Source organism: Ambystoma mexicanum, chromosome 6p (assembly GCF_040938575.1).
Source record: "Ambystoma mexicanum isolate Mex_15411 chromosome 6p, UKY_AmexF1_1, whole genome shotgun sequence".
NCBI classification, from domain to species: Eukaryota; Metazoa; Chordata; class Amphibia; order Caudata; family Ambystomatidae; genus Ambystoma; species Ambystoma mexicanum.
In genome coordinates, this window is record NC_090935.1 from 577,022,078 (window position 1) to 577,035,794 (window position 13,717).

At 42.8% G+C, this 13,717-nt stretch overlaps 1 protein-coding gene across 3 annotated transcripts in view; it reads left to right on the forward strand.

The window, feature by feature from the left end:
- The window catches only part of CDK7 (cyclin dependent kinase 7), a 633,476-nt gene that overhangs the window by 81,156 nt on the left and 538,603 nt on the right, over positions 1–13,717 (forward strand). For all 3 annotated transcript variants that reach the window (XM_069627397.1, XM_069627399.1, XM_069627398.1), the window contains exon 3: positions 10,949–10,982. In XM_069627397.1, coding sequence (XP_069483498.1) covers positions 10,949–10,982 — 34 coding nt within the window. The remainder of the gene's footprint in view (positions 1–10,948; positions 10,983–13,717) is intronic.

The window sequence follows — 13,717 nt, forward strand, 5'->3', positions numbered from 1 at the left end:
CTTTCATTTTTCGCAGAGATGGAGTCCATCTCACATATGCTGGTAATCAGATTTTTCTTCGCAATGTACAAAATGCATAGCAATCTTTTTTGGATTCATAGTCATCTATTTGACAATCCGTTTTTCCAATCTACAGTTTTTGAAACACAGAAAACACCACCGAAAGGCTCTTTTCAGAGCCACCACTTACTCCCAGCGAAAAGTGCAGTTTTGCACTGCTTGCACCCTCCATTTTTGTGCGTCCCACGACTGTCCGCTGACTTTTTGAAAAATGCGCAGGGGCCTACAACGGTCACTTGATAGTTCTATTGTTAAACTGAGAAAGGCGGCTCTGAAAAGAGCCTTTTTTGTAATTTTTGTTGTTTTCTAGTTTACTGCTTTTGAGCACACGACACACTAGGAGAGGAGGGCAAAGGAGGGTAAGGAAGGGACACCAACCACAGGGATAAGAAAGGGCAGGTGGAGAGAGAAAGATGTAGGGTGGGCTTTACTTAGGTAGGGGGCAGTTCTTCTGGTGCTCTGTGATCGTAGCCTCAAAAGCACTTCGAAGACTCTCCCCCCTGCAGTACTGCGTCGCAGTACATACATAATATTGTGACCCTCGAAAGGTAAGGGTCAACAGCATCGCGAATGGCTTGTGAGGCAGCTGGAGGGATGCTCTTCCCCCACAGGAGTGTCTCTTGTGGCGAGAGGATCAGACACAGAGGATGCTGTGGAGGAACTCAATCTACTAAGTTCTTCACATGGCACCACCTTGCGAATGTCCGCACTGTGGAACGAAGTTAGGTGTCGCTTCATGGTTGTCTTACCAAAGCTGTACACAACAGGTCTCCCGTGACCCAGCACCAACTGGCACTGGTTACCCCTGACCAGGTTCGCACGTGCTTTTGGTACGTTCCCAAAAACGGAAAACAACCGCCACACCCACGACTCCCGGCGAGTGCTTGTAGTGCAGAGTTCCTCCACCTCATTCTCTTCTTCCTCTTCTTCCTCGATCTCTACATCCTCACCCGTATTTCCCTCTGCAGGCCCTTTGGGAGGTGCTGGCGGTGGAGGGTTTGGGGGTGATGCTGAGGCTAATGAAGCAACAGTAGCCCTGGATGCCATAAGGATTAGTCGGCTAATCGTCGCTACAGCAGTAAAGGCAGCACAACTCGATCTGCTATAGCCAGAAGCACAATGAAGATGATCTCGGGGGGTGTGGCCATTTATAGGGATGGAGGGGTGCGGCTCGTGACCATATTGATCACTCAAAAGCGTTGCAAAAATTCTAAACAATACGTTCAAAGGTAGGGCCATTGTATGGGACATGTGAAATGGTGATTTTCTACTGTAAAATAATTTCCCATGTTTGTATAAGTTCTTTTGAAATGTTGCAGAAGCAGACAAACTGCGCAAATTAGTCCACGTGCTCAGCGTGGGTGCAGTCACATGATGACATCCTCAACACATCCACGAGGGAAATGGGTGCCCGCTGGACAGCAATTGCAGAGTAAAGGACTTGCGCATGCGCGCGGGTGTTCTACTGACAGTGTTCGGGTCCTGAAACTAATTAAAAGTGCGACACAGGTGACATGGACAGGCGCGATCTTCGCAGTACTTATGGGTGTAGTGCGCATGTGCGTACATGATCTGCTGACTGTACGGCCAGGTAAAGTGTCCTTAGGACCCCTCCATTTTGTTTGACTATGGTCATGCCGGCCACCGTGCCTGTTCTACGGACAGTTCCATCTTGGCTGCGGACGGTACGGACAGGTAGTGTCCTTCGACACTCCCATTTTGCTCATTTACAGACATCCCGGACAACTGGTGTGTTCTAAGAACATATTTTATCTCGTTTGTGAGCGGTACGGAGAGGTATAATGTCCTTAGGATGCCCAATTCTGTTCATTTACGCACAACTTGAACAGATGGTGCATTCTAAGATCAGTTCCATCTTGGTTGCCATTGGTACGGGTAGGTGTATTGCTGTTAGAAGATCCATATTCTATTGCTTACGGCTAGCAGGCACGCTGTCCACGGACATTTTAACTCTTTTAAAAATGTTTTTTTGCCTCAAACCCTTCCACTACCACACACACACTCTCTCACTCACTCACTCACTCACTCACTCACTCACTCACTCACTCACTCACTCACTCACTCACTCACTCACTCACTCACTCACTCACTCACTCACTCACTCCCTCCCTCCCTCCCTCCCTCCCTCCCTCCCTCACTCCCTCACTCCCTCACTCGGGAAGCAGATACTCAAACGAATATCGGGGAATTGGGTTTAATACAGGCTGGTTGTGAGGGGATGAAGGGATGGATGTTTCATCAAAACGTTTATTTTCTTCTTGAAGGTTTGGGGATGGTTCACTAGGAAATGGAGAAGGGGGGCAGGTACAGGTGGGACAGTGATATCGTATTTTTCCTGTCACATATTCCTCCACAAATTGCCTTAAACTGTTAAAATTGTCATTTAGTATGTCCATATACTTATATAAATGCAAATTTGCACAAACTTATTGCACTTTATTAAAATGCAATTTTGCACGGTTTCATGCATAGATAATTGAACATGCATGAACAAAGTGTTTAACTGTCAGAAATACATATACATATGTGTATTCCACTTAATGTTGGAATCAATTATTGCATAAGCATGAGCACTAGCATTCCAATTATGGCTAAAAGAACCAATTCGGAAGCAATTCAAGAACTTAGTATAATTTGGTAGTGCAGGATATTTACATATCAGTGCCACTAGGTGAATGATAGTATGTGGAAAGGTAACTTAGACTGCATTCCTTTGTTTCTGCATGTAACGGTAATCACCGGGGAGCAGTATAGGCGAGAGAGCGGAAATTGTAAATCTGTTCTCTCGAGCCTATCATAATGATAGATATCACACTAGTGGAATATTCCTGCGAAATTTTATCTATATCATAACTAAGTGGGTATTAACTGCGTGAGTGCGAGAGGTCCTTTCCAAATATATAGGCACCAGCCTTAATTATTGGGAGATCACGTAAACTTAGACCTTCAAGATGGCGGATATTATTCTGCGTGGAACTTCATGAGCTTTAGAGATATCTAGATCAAAGCTCATTTAGAGTCACATGACTATGATGTGGTTAGTCAGAAAGGCAGTAGTGGTCACATGATCAATTGTAGAGAGTGAGACGGAACACTTGCGTAACGCGTTAAGGCCCACTTGGTTACCTTTTTAAAAACAATAGCGGGAGTGCAAGCAAATGGATCACAAATAGCCTGACGAAGCTCTTGGAATAGAGCGGAACGCGTGGTGAACTCCACCCGGTGAGGTAGTCATCATGCTTTTTACCTGGTCTGCATAGAATTGAATAAGAATTTTTTAACACTGATGCTCATTATTGCAATGAAGAAATAAAATATATATGTTTTCACCAAAGTGGTCTCGAGTGCTTGGGCATTATTGCGCTATGATATTCTCAGCCTTAAACATCTCTCTGGCTGGAGTTTGTAGTTTGATACATTTTTGAAATGTCAGCTTAGCCAAGCTGTAGCCCGGTAGCACCAGCTATTTGTTGGCGGTAGAGCGCAGAGATCTTTGGCTAAACGTGGATTAAACTTTTAAAGGAACGTTATGGTTCAAAGTAAAACCGAAAAACCCTCGACATTCGCTAGTTATGGTAAGCTAAGCAACCATAGCTCGCTCGCTCCACCTACGTGCATTGCTAAGACTAACACCAGGACATCAAAGATGATATCACAAATGTCACTGATGACATCACATGTGCATGTACTTTTCATGAAAAGTCGGCAGACGGGAGTCTTATTATAATGTTGATTAAAAAAAAAACTGTCAAGGATCATTGGAATAGATGACATAAGCTATGTGGTGCATTAAGCAATGCATTGATATAAATAGCATTCTATTATGAAGTTCTTTACAGTATAAAAATGTACTCATGTATAAACATAAGCATTGTGTGCAGCATACATAATGGAGGTGCAATATTCATAATCTTCCCATGTTAAATAGTGAAATGGTACATGCTTGCTTCTTAGTTTTGTGTACTGTGTAACATGTTATAAGTAGCTAATGAAACCCACTTCCTATATAATTGTATTATTACACACAAAACACAAAGACATAACAAATAGAAATGAGTATATACAGTGAAAGTGAAGTATGCAAAAAAACAGCAGTAGAACCAGAAATTAATAACCTACTGATTATTTTTATGCACAGAAATGATTGTTCTGCTTCAAATCTACTACTACCCTATGAATAACTATCACATGATGTGCCTGCATCCTAAGGAGAGTAATGTCAATACAAATCTGAGCATATCCACAGAAAGTACAGTAAAAAAAAAGCTGACCAATAAGAAAGTGTTGATAACCTTACTGATTGTCCTCATATACAGAAAGCATTGGTATCTTTCAAGTGTGTATTCTCCCTATGTATATGTTTCGTATGCTATGAGTGAACCCCAAATGAATTAATGTAAAAACATATTTGAAGTGTAAGTCTACAAATATAGTACTTTTCAATTTTCTTTTTTTGTTCCCAAGTATTACTGGCTAAGATATATCACTAAAGGAAAAAAAGAGGGAGCCAGACATGTGATGTTATCAATGACATTTGTGATGTGATCTTTGATGTACTGGGTGTTAATCTTAGCAATGCACGTACGTGGCGCGAGTTATGGTTTCTTAGCTTACCATAATTGGCGAATGCCAAGTTTTCCGGTTTTACTGTGCACCATAACGTCCCTTTAACAAAGTTTTTGTTAATGTGTGTGACCATCATCTACATGACAGATGTATATGATTCACTAGATTATACTTGTGTATACATTCTAAGCACAAAGTCAAATAAATAAAATGGTCCCTTGCCGGGGAAATATAAAAACAATAAATTGTTATCTATAACTATGACTAATGGTATAGTCTAACATAAGACAATTTAGAGTGTGCCAGAGTACAGCGTGTTAATATGGTATACAATACAGTACATATTTGTTAGCAATCGATCAATCTTACAACACATTACATCAATAACGTACTTTGTCTTCAACTTTTTTTGAAAAAACAGTGATGCAAGTTGTTTCTCTATTTATACATCAAGGGTATACAGGATCAGTTCAAGGCAGATTCAGAAATTCGCTGATTTTGAATATTTACAAACAAATGAATGTTGTAATTGCAAGGTGGCAACTAATTTATCAACCATGGGGATTTTAATCTAGATCTAATTCATCACTTCTAAGATCTAGTTGTAGATGTTTGAAAACAATTGACAGGTGGAATCTCCATCTGTATAGGCATAAGGACGGTGGGTCACAGGAGATGCAAAAAAAGATTCATGTAATGTGTATTCTAATCAACAGGTGTGGATAAGTTCAGAGAAATGATGTTAGGAAGAATTCTTCATTCATAACAGACGGTTGTAGTGAATCAAGTTTGTGGATCCAGAACATTTCTCTACCTGTGATTAACTCAAGAATATTGCCTCCTCGCAGAGGTTTGGTGATAGTTTCTAACATTACAAATTTGAGTTGAGCTATAGTATGTTTGTGAAATTCATCTTGACAAATATACCATTGTGAATTCTAAAACTGTAACTTTTTTTAAATGCTAACTGATAAAGTTCTTGGTTATCACCGACAGTTGTGGATATTGCAATTCTTTTGAACTGTGGCAAATCATTGTGGGTGGGATTACCATTAGTGCTATTTGGTGGAAGTGGAAAGTGGATATTTCACCAAGGAGATGAGATTTGCTATCATTCATCAAACCTTACTTTGAAACATCAATAACTAATTTGAGACATTTCTATCTTTGGTTGAACTTTAGCAGAGTTGACCTTGAATCATGGGGAAGGTAATGAACCCAGGACATCAGGTTATTCAGAACTAAGTCGGGCCAACTACAGTCCGTTACATGAAACGGAAGGCTTTGATGCTTGTTTCTAAAAGTGATAGCTCTTTTGAAATAAGCAAATTCTACATGTCTGCTGTTTCACAGGCCTTGTGTTTCCTGGCTCTTGTGCCCCTGCATACTGATATAGCGCCCCTGCATACTGATATAGCACCCTATCTACAAGTTCTCCTTTATTTGAATTATCTGAGATGAAGCATGTCTTCTAGGCATCCAAGGTCGACCCTTCAGAGACCTTTTGGCATGTGTTGAGGCATGCTTACCTGCTCACAATATTATTCATATGCCAGAAGCCCATACCTGATTTAGTAAATCGCTGTTAAGGTGTGTAGACCACCCTGTAGGGTCTTTGTTGGAACATGACCTTTTCAGAGTTGAAATGGTGACCTCCCCATTACCAGCATCAGATGCCAAGAAATGCAGATCCAGAAGCTGGGCCTTATCGGTTCTGGCTTCCAGAATGTCAGGAGGCCACCGAAGTGTGGAAAGTAGCCCATGAATCTAATACAAACTGCACATAGCCTTTCAGGGCAAAGTGTGAGCATGGGATTACCAGTACACTCTGTGAAAGGGGGATATTTGTGTACAGATGCTTCACCTGCCACTCCTGCTGTCAAATTTGATTCCAATGAAATATTCCTCCAATGATTCTGCTTGCTTAGAAGGGATGGAGAGGTACGATGAATGGGGCAGTTTGACAGTCTTTGATATACCTGCTGTCTCAGTTTAGGATCTTAGAAAACAGTTTGTGAGGTTATATAATGGTATTTCAAGGGCACGCTTTTGCAATGCCATTTTCGGAGATACACTTGTGAAAATGCAGCGTTTTATCTGATAAACTTTGTTCTTCCCACCCTCTCACCATGTTTTTATTGTTTAAAGTGTGGGCCTAGCTCAAGAGTAGCCCAGCGCTGCACAGAGTGTTTGTAGCCGGTGTTTGGGCTGGTATCTTTTACAGTAGCGCTGTACTGTGAGGTCTGCATGTGCGTCCATTGGAATTCGTCGTTAGTCAAATATTGTTTAAAGAGCCATGTTTTGAGAAACTGTGCGAAAAAGGAGAATTGTGGGGGCATGCCGAGCTGAGACTGAGGTCGAGTTGCAGAGGATGGGTGCATGACGAGAAGGATTATTTGCGGGTCCTTTCTTTGCGGACAAGTTGTGATTCAAGCCAGTTGGTCAAATTGCTGCGCGAGGAGCGTGTGCCACCAGATATGTGGTGCTTAGCCGCCAGGTACGCTGGTTTGCTACTCGTGACTGCTATGCAGATGATGCATGCAGTCTTGAACAGTATACTGGCTAGGAGAGGAAGCCAATGTAGTTCGTGTAGGATGGAGGTAATTCGGTCATATTTCCGTGCTCACTTAATAAGATGTGCTGCAGCATGGTGGACCGCTTTTAGGAGAGCCAAGTCAGCAGCTAGGAGCCCTGTCAGGGGAGCATTTCACTGATTGATGTGCAAGACCACAAGGGCCTGTACTACAGTCCGGAAGTCCTGCGACTTAATCTGCCTCTTAACCCCAAACTCCCCACTCCATTTCTTCACCTTAGAAGTGTCTGCTTTATTGCTCCTGCCTTTCCTACTTCCTCTATTTTTCTTGCAGGTCCTCCCCCGCCACCCCTTAATCCCAGCTTCTCTGCCTTCCTGCTGCCCCCACTTACATCTTGGCCCCAGCCCCCCCCCCCCCCCCCCAACATTGCTCCTTAATGAGCCTCCAGGCTCCTCAATCATGCTAGCATGTCTTTCCTTCATACAACTTACTCTTTAAATAATTAAGGACACAGAGTTTTGTCTTGCAGGGCATTCACTAAAAATCTGTTGTAAGTCAGGGCCAAACAATGGGTGATTGCAACTTTAAAAACATTGAAGTAAGGAGAGCTTTTATTAGGTTATGAGCAAGTTTTTTTTCACTGAACCATCCAATTCTTGCAAGATTACATTGAGGTGATTGTTAACTAATATTTGTAGGACACATACAGAGTTTACAGATGTTGAGGGATCACCAAGTCAATCCTTGCCTATTGTGCCGTAATATATTTTCTGATGTTGGATGTAGTTAAGGTTGTGCTTCAACTTCTTTGTTCCCATACCGTGCCACAGTTGTGGGATAGCATGGTGCACCATTCTCCAGTGGAAATGGTAACCGATTCAGACTCTGACCAATCACCATGGTTTGCCTCTCCAGCAGTGGCATATATTGCATCTAGGCTCTGACAGGTAGGTTTTTGCCCTCGGCCCTACAGGTTTTCTGCAGCTTCCTCCTTTCTTCCCCAGAGTGGGCTGGTCTCCAAGTGTCGGGGGTTACTCGGCTCTGCTGCTTTCGGTGCCCCAAAGCACCTGGGCCTTTAGCGACTCTTCAAGGTCGTCTTCAAGTTCGTGCCGTGACCACGCTTCAGTGGAAGCTCCTTTTCCTCGCAGTTTCAGGACCTTATGCACGCCAGTCTTTGAGGCAATATTTTAAAAGCTTTAGGCGTGACATGCTCTTGCCAGTTACGTCCCAGCCCTCTGCTGCTACTGGGCCCTCTGGTGAGCTTCAAGCCTCTGTGTCTCTGGCATCAGGAGTGGCCCTGGTTGTCCGTCCTGCTTTCAGACTCTGTGGTGCCTTTAGCACTGCCTCCTCCAATGTTACATCCTATACCACCGCTTTTACCCCCAACCTCTCCATTAATGGCTTTATATCCTCCTCTGCTGAAGGATCCTCCTCCCTGTTGATGCCTGGACTGCCAGGAGATGAACAAGGAGACATTGATGTTTCCACTGATGATCTGGAGGAGGTGCCCATGTCTGAGAAGGCCTTTCATGATAGAATTCAATTATTTGGATATTCTGATGCCTGAAGTGCCTGAGACAGAGCTTGGTGCTTTTCTACATGCTGTCACTCAACTCTACAAAGAAATAATCTGGTATTTGAACCAGATGTGCTAACTGAAGCAATGAAACTATGTCAAAGCCAGGGTCAGTTCCGCTTGTAGCCAAGAAGGTGGAAATTTGCTGCTGTTCTCTCCCGGGATAGAAACTCGACTTCATGGGTCAGCCTCTATCACATTCCACAAATGTAGCTGTAGCCGCAGCCACAGTACTTTGAAAGGGCCAAGCTTCCTTATCCTCCCATTTTGCTCAAAGCATGCTAAGTAAGGACAATAGTAGTTAGATTCTGCAGGCAAGAAATTCTACCAAAACGTGTGCTTCAGTCTGTGGCAAGGGAACCCAGAAGCAGTTATGGTAGCTGCAAACTTAAAATTGTGGATAGAGTTGGATGATTTAGAATCTTTAATACCTGTAGAATATTAGGCTGTTTTCTATTTAGGATTGGTGGAGGCTCGCAAGTTGCTCGGGGCATCTTGCCATCACCTCAAAACTGCAGCTTGCGGTATGGCAGTTGGTGTTGCTCTGTGACTCCCGTTAGATGCAACTCAATTTCAGGCTGATGTACAGAATGCCATTCGGAACCTCCCTTTAACAGGGTCGACCTTTTCATCCTGATGGTGAGGTAAATAAAAAAAGAAAACAAGTGTGCAGACCGCAAAATCCTTAACATGCCCTTACAACAGCTTCAGCCAAGGGGCCACAGGGTCAACAGAAGAAGCCCTTTTCTCGTCCAAGTAGATATGTTTTAGAGGTTTTCATGACTGAAGGTATCATAGGGTGATCAAAGACTGATATGCAAATGGCTAATCCTTATGTGAAAAGTACAGTGAGCAAAAAGCGACGGCTGCGGACTCTGAACGTAGGTAAAAACCACTGAACAGGTTATCATGCCATATTCTTTCTAGAGAGGGGCGCCTGCTACCTTTTTTGTATTCTTGATTAATATAGTCTTGATATTTACCTCATGAAGGACTTCTTACAGACAGTCTAATCCTCTGATGTGATCTAGTGTCTATTGAGAGCGAGAGGCCACCATAGAGGCAGCAAATCTGTCGTCTACTAAAAATAATTGCCTCTAGAACTTCATGTTCTTCAGTCCTCAAGCTGTCTCTTAATGACAGTGTCCCTATTTTACTCCACGTGACAGACCTCTGTTTTGTGACTGGCATCAAGTGGGGGTGACCAGGGCATACATCCAATACCAACCTGAACCGATCGTCCTCTAGCTTGGGGAGGTACCCAGCCCTATTGATCACCTGGCTAGTTGACCCCTAGATAGGGGACTCTTATCACCCCACTCCCCCAATAGTACATGTATTTAACCTCAAGACGTTTATTCTGTCAGGATTGGTCTCTGCGTTCATATATGCCGCCATATACATACAAAGAGAAGATCAACAAAGAGGACCAGAACTCCTCAAATGTAAGTGCCCCTACCTATGTCTTCAACCTGAATGTAAGGCAAGCTTTGTCTCCCTTTTAGGCATACATCTTTTTCACAGGTACATCTTTTTCAAACTTTTAATATCTGGATGTTTGCTTTCTTCACCTGGAAAGGCATTTGAGCCCAATTACCAGGAAGAGACATATTTTTCTTGCATCCTCATCACACCTCCCAAATGCAAGGTACTTCCTTTTGAGGTTTGCACCAGATGGGTTTCTGTCCTGGGCCCAGCTGACATGGTATGCAGTCGATGGAAGGCCAGGGCTAGCCACTGGTGGTAGGCCCTATGGAAAAAAGACTACCCTTCTTCCTGACTCACTCATGGGTCCTTGTGTTTTCGCGGCTGCCCTAGAAATAAAAAAAATATGTTGGAAATACAGGGAGCTCCCCCTCCTCCCTTAGCCCTTGATCTGTCTATTTTACCTACGTTGTTTCAGGTAGGTTGTTTCCTATTTTACAGACTGTTTGCCTACAGAGCAAACCTACGGGTAGAGGCAGGGGTGGAGCTTATTGATCTGTCGTGTTTAACATATTTGTCTCTAATCGCATTGATTTTATCTGACAAGCTACTTTTCTGCAACCAATTGGTTTCATTTTTGTATAATTTTGTGTCTCGCTTTAAGGTCCTACCACTTCATAAGTACACAGCATTTAGACCAAGCAAAATAGCATTTTCACTGGAAAATAGACATGCGTAAAATATACCTTTTTTGTATGTGTTTCAGATTAAACTGGGGCACCGGTCGGAAGCTAAAGATGGTAAGTATGCTGCAGTCATTGACTACCTTTGCTGATAGTCGCTGTTTTAGAAATAACTGAAGTCTTGTATTCCAATTAAATCTATTCCCACTAATGACAATAACCATTCCTAATATTTATCTCTGCAAAGTAATGATCTTGACATGCCAATGCCCTTGACTGTTACATTTGTATGTAACATCCATTATATTTTTGCCTGCAAAACAATATTTGGTACGATTCTTAGTTGAAGTAGCATGTGTGCTTTGGTTAACATTGTTCACAGTTACTGACTGCTTCTGTGCTAAATATAAGTATTTGTCCGTTAGGAAGCCAAATCCATGTACCTATTACTTTTTACATATATGAAACCAATAATTCAGATTGGGCAGAGGACCTCCCAGGCTTTTCTTTTTACTGATGTTGCTTTAGTAAGAAACCTAAATGACCTATCCTTGATCTCAGCCTCTGACTTGAACCCCAGAGTGAAGTGACCAAATCATGCAGATGTAGAATTTTCCTTGGAGCTCTTTATTTATGCAGGACTGCTGTCTTTGTAGCATTGATGTCTTCTGAACATCTAGCACTCTGCCTAAAGACATCAATTCAGAGTTCTGTATGACTCTGGAAATTGCACACATTTCTGGATCAGACTCGAGCTGTGGTTTTCAATTCTTTTGAAGGGGCTTCAGGCAGAATGGTAAAGATGAATCACTATGAAGAACCCCCTGCACCCCATGATCTGCAAACATGTTCTGGAAAGTGGAATTACATACAAGAGTGCAGATTCTACCCATCATCCACCAGTTCCAAAGCATCAGTATTGGCTTTTATATCATTTCTTTCCTTTCAGGAACCTCCAAGGAGTCGGTCATGCCCACCAAACCCAGATTAGAATTTTTGCGGTGTCACAGCAGAAAAGAAAAGGCAGCAATCACACAAGGGACACAAGAACAGTACATAGAAGAGCCCTTTGTCAGCTGCCCTGCTCCGAACTCTAGTCTCGCCAACACTCCATGGTTGCCAGGACACACAAGTTACCTTCTACACCATTACTTTTAGAACGAGTCCTATAACACACAAAGCTATCTGAGATGGAAGCAGATACCACATCACCTTCCCCTTCACAGCATAACTCTGCTACATGCTCTCCTCCATTCTTTTCTTGTTCCAGCATATCTGCTTGAGCTGTTCTTCCAAGTATGCACAACTTGTCGGTATTTGGACCTTTCCAACATGCCTTGGTAGGCATAATTTCACAAGATCAGCAACTTCTACATCTCCATCTTTGCCACTTTTCATATTTTGAAACCGGGCCTTAGACTTTCATGATTGTAAAATCATTATTTCTCTTACTCAATAGTCCTTTATCTCGGGAAATTCTCACTCCTTTGAAGCCAACCAGGGTATAGACTGGAATTAGGCTTGAGTCACTGTCGAAGTTCAAAAGGGAACATCACGGTGGTACAGTGGGGTTTTAAGTGATATTGGGAATCTTGCTCCATGATTGCTCGAACCCAGTCACCTCTGGAGCCAAAGTCTTTCCTTATGGTATCCATGAATTTGCAATTAATGATGATCCCATAAGACTTGGGTTGGTACAAGGTGGAACACACATGATTTAAACAATTTTCCTTAAAGAACTCTCAATTCCTGAGAGGCAATTTGCTTTCTATATCGATAAGAAGACTTCCCTTCAAAACATGGGACTGTTGAAGTTGTATTATGGCCTTTGAGTTTACTTAGTTTACAATGCAAACGTCTGGCCGCTTGGAGTATAAGACTGCAAGTACTAGTAGAAATGATGCATGTCACCTTTCAACATTCATGGGCACAAGGATGTCAAAGGCAGCTTTTTTCCAAGGGAGTTTGGTTGGGTTAGGAACCATCATGGTGGGACATGCACGGCTTAAGTAGCTAGGCACTCTCACAGCACTAAAAGCAGCTCTGTATCATATGCTCAACTAAGTCATCTATGACTGGCCACTTGAAGTCTCAAATCTGAGCTGCTTTTGACATCGCAAGGTGTCCTTCATAAACCACATTTACTATTTTCTCTTGATTTCCCCCGTAGAGTTTGCTATTTGAGATTGGCCCCTTATCCTTGACTCTTCTGAAAGATTTTAATTCTGCTGTGACCCTGTCACCTGGCCATCTGTTGTCCATGTGCCTTTTCACTTTCATATAGGAAGCGTCCTCCTTTACCCCTTCTTTCCTGTTCACTGGTAGAGAAGGCTGCTGTCACTAGCAATACCTCTTCAACTTAACACTCAGTGGCACCATCATTCATAACCTGCACCCCAGAAGATCACCTTGACAGGGCGTCAGCAAAGGTGTTCAATTTCTCTGAGACGTGTTCCATTTTGAAGAGTCCCTGCAAACTAGTCACCCACCTAGTGATCTGCCTACGTACGTTGTCCAGACCCCCACATTTTTTGCGATTGCTACTACAATCCTTTGGTTAGTTCTTTACACTGAATTCTTCCCGATAATAGTCTTTTTGCCACTATAAAAGTATCTTTTCAAATGGATTGTGTCCTCCCGCGTATTCCTCATCTTTGATATACGTATTGTCAGCTTTACTGCTTCAGAATCAGAATTTGTTTTTCACCAGAGGGCGCTGTGCTCCATGTCCCTTGATGGTCGCCGTAGAATGTGGAGGTCCTCAGCAGTACAAATAGCTCGAGCCATTTCGTTGGTTTCAGTTCCGTTTTTCCAAAAGCTTTTGCTTTGAGTGTTGAACGGTGCGTTCAGTT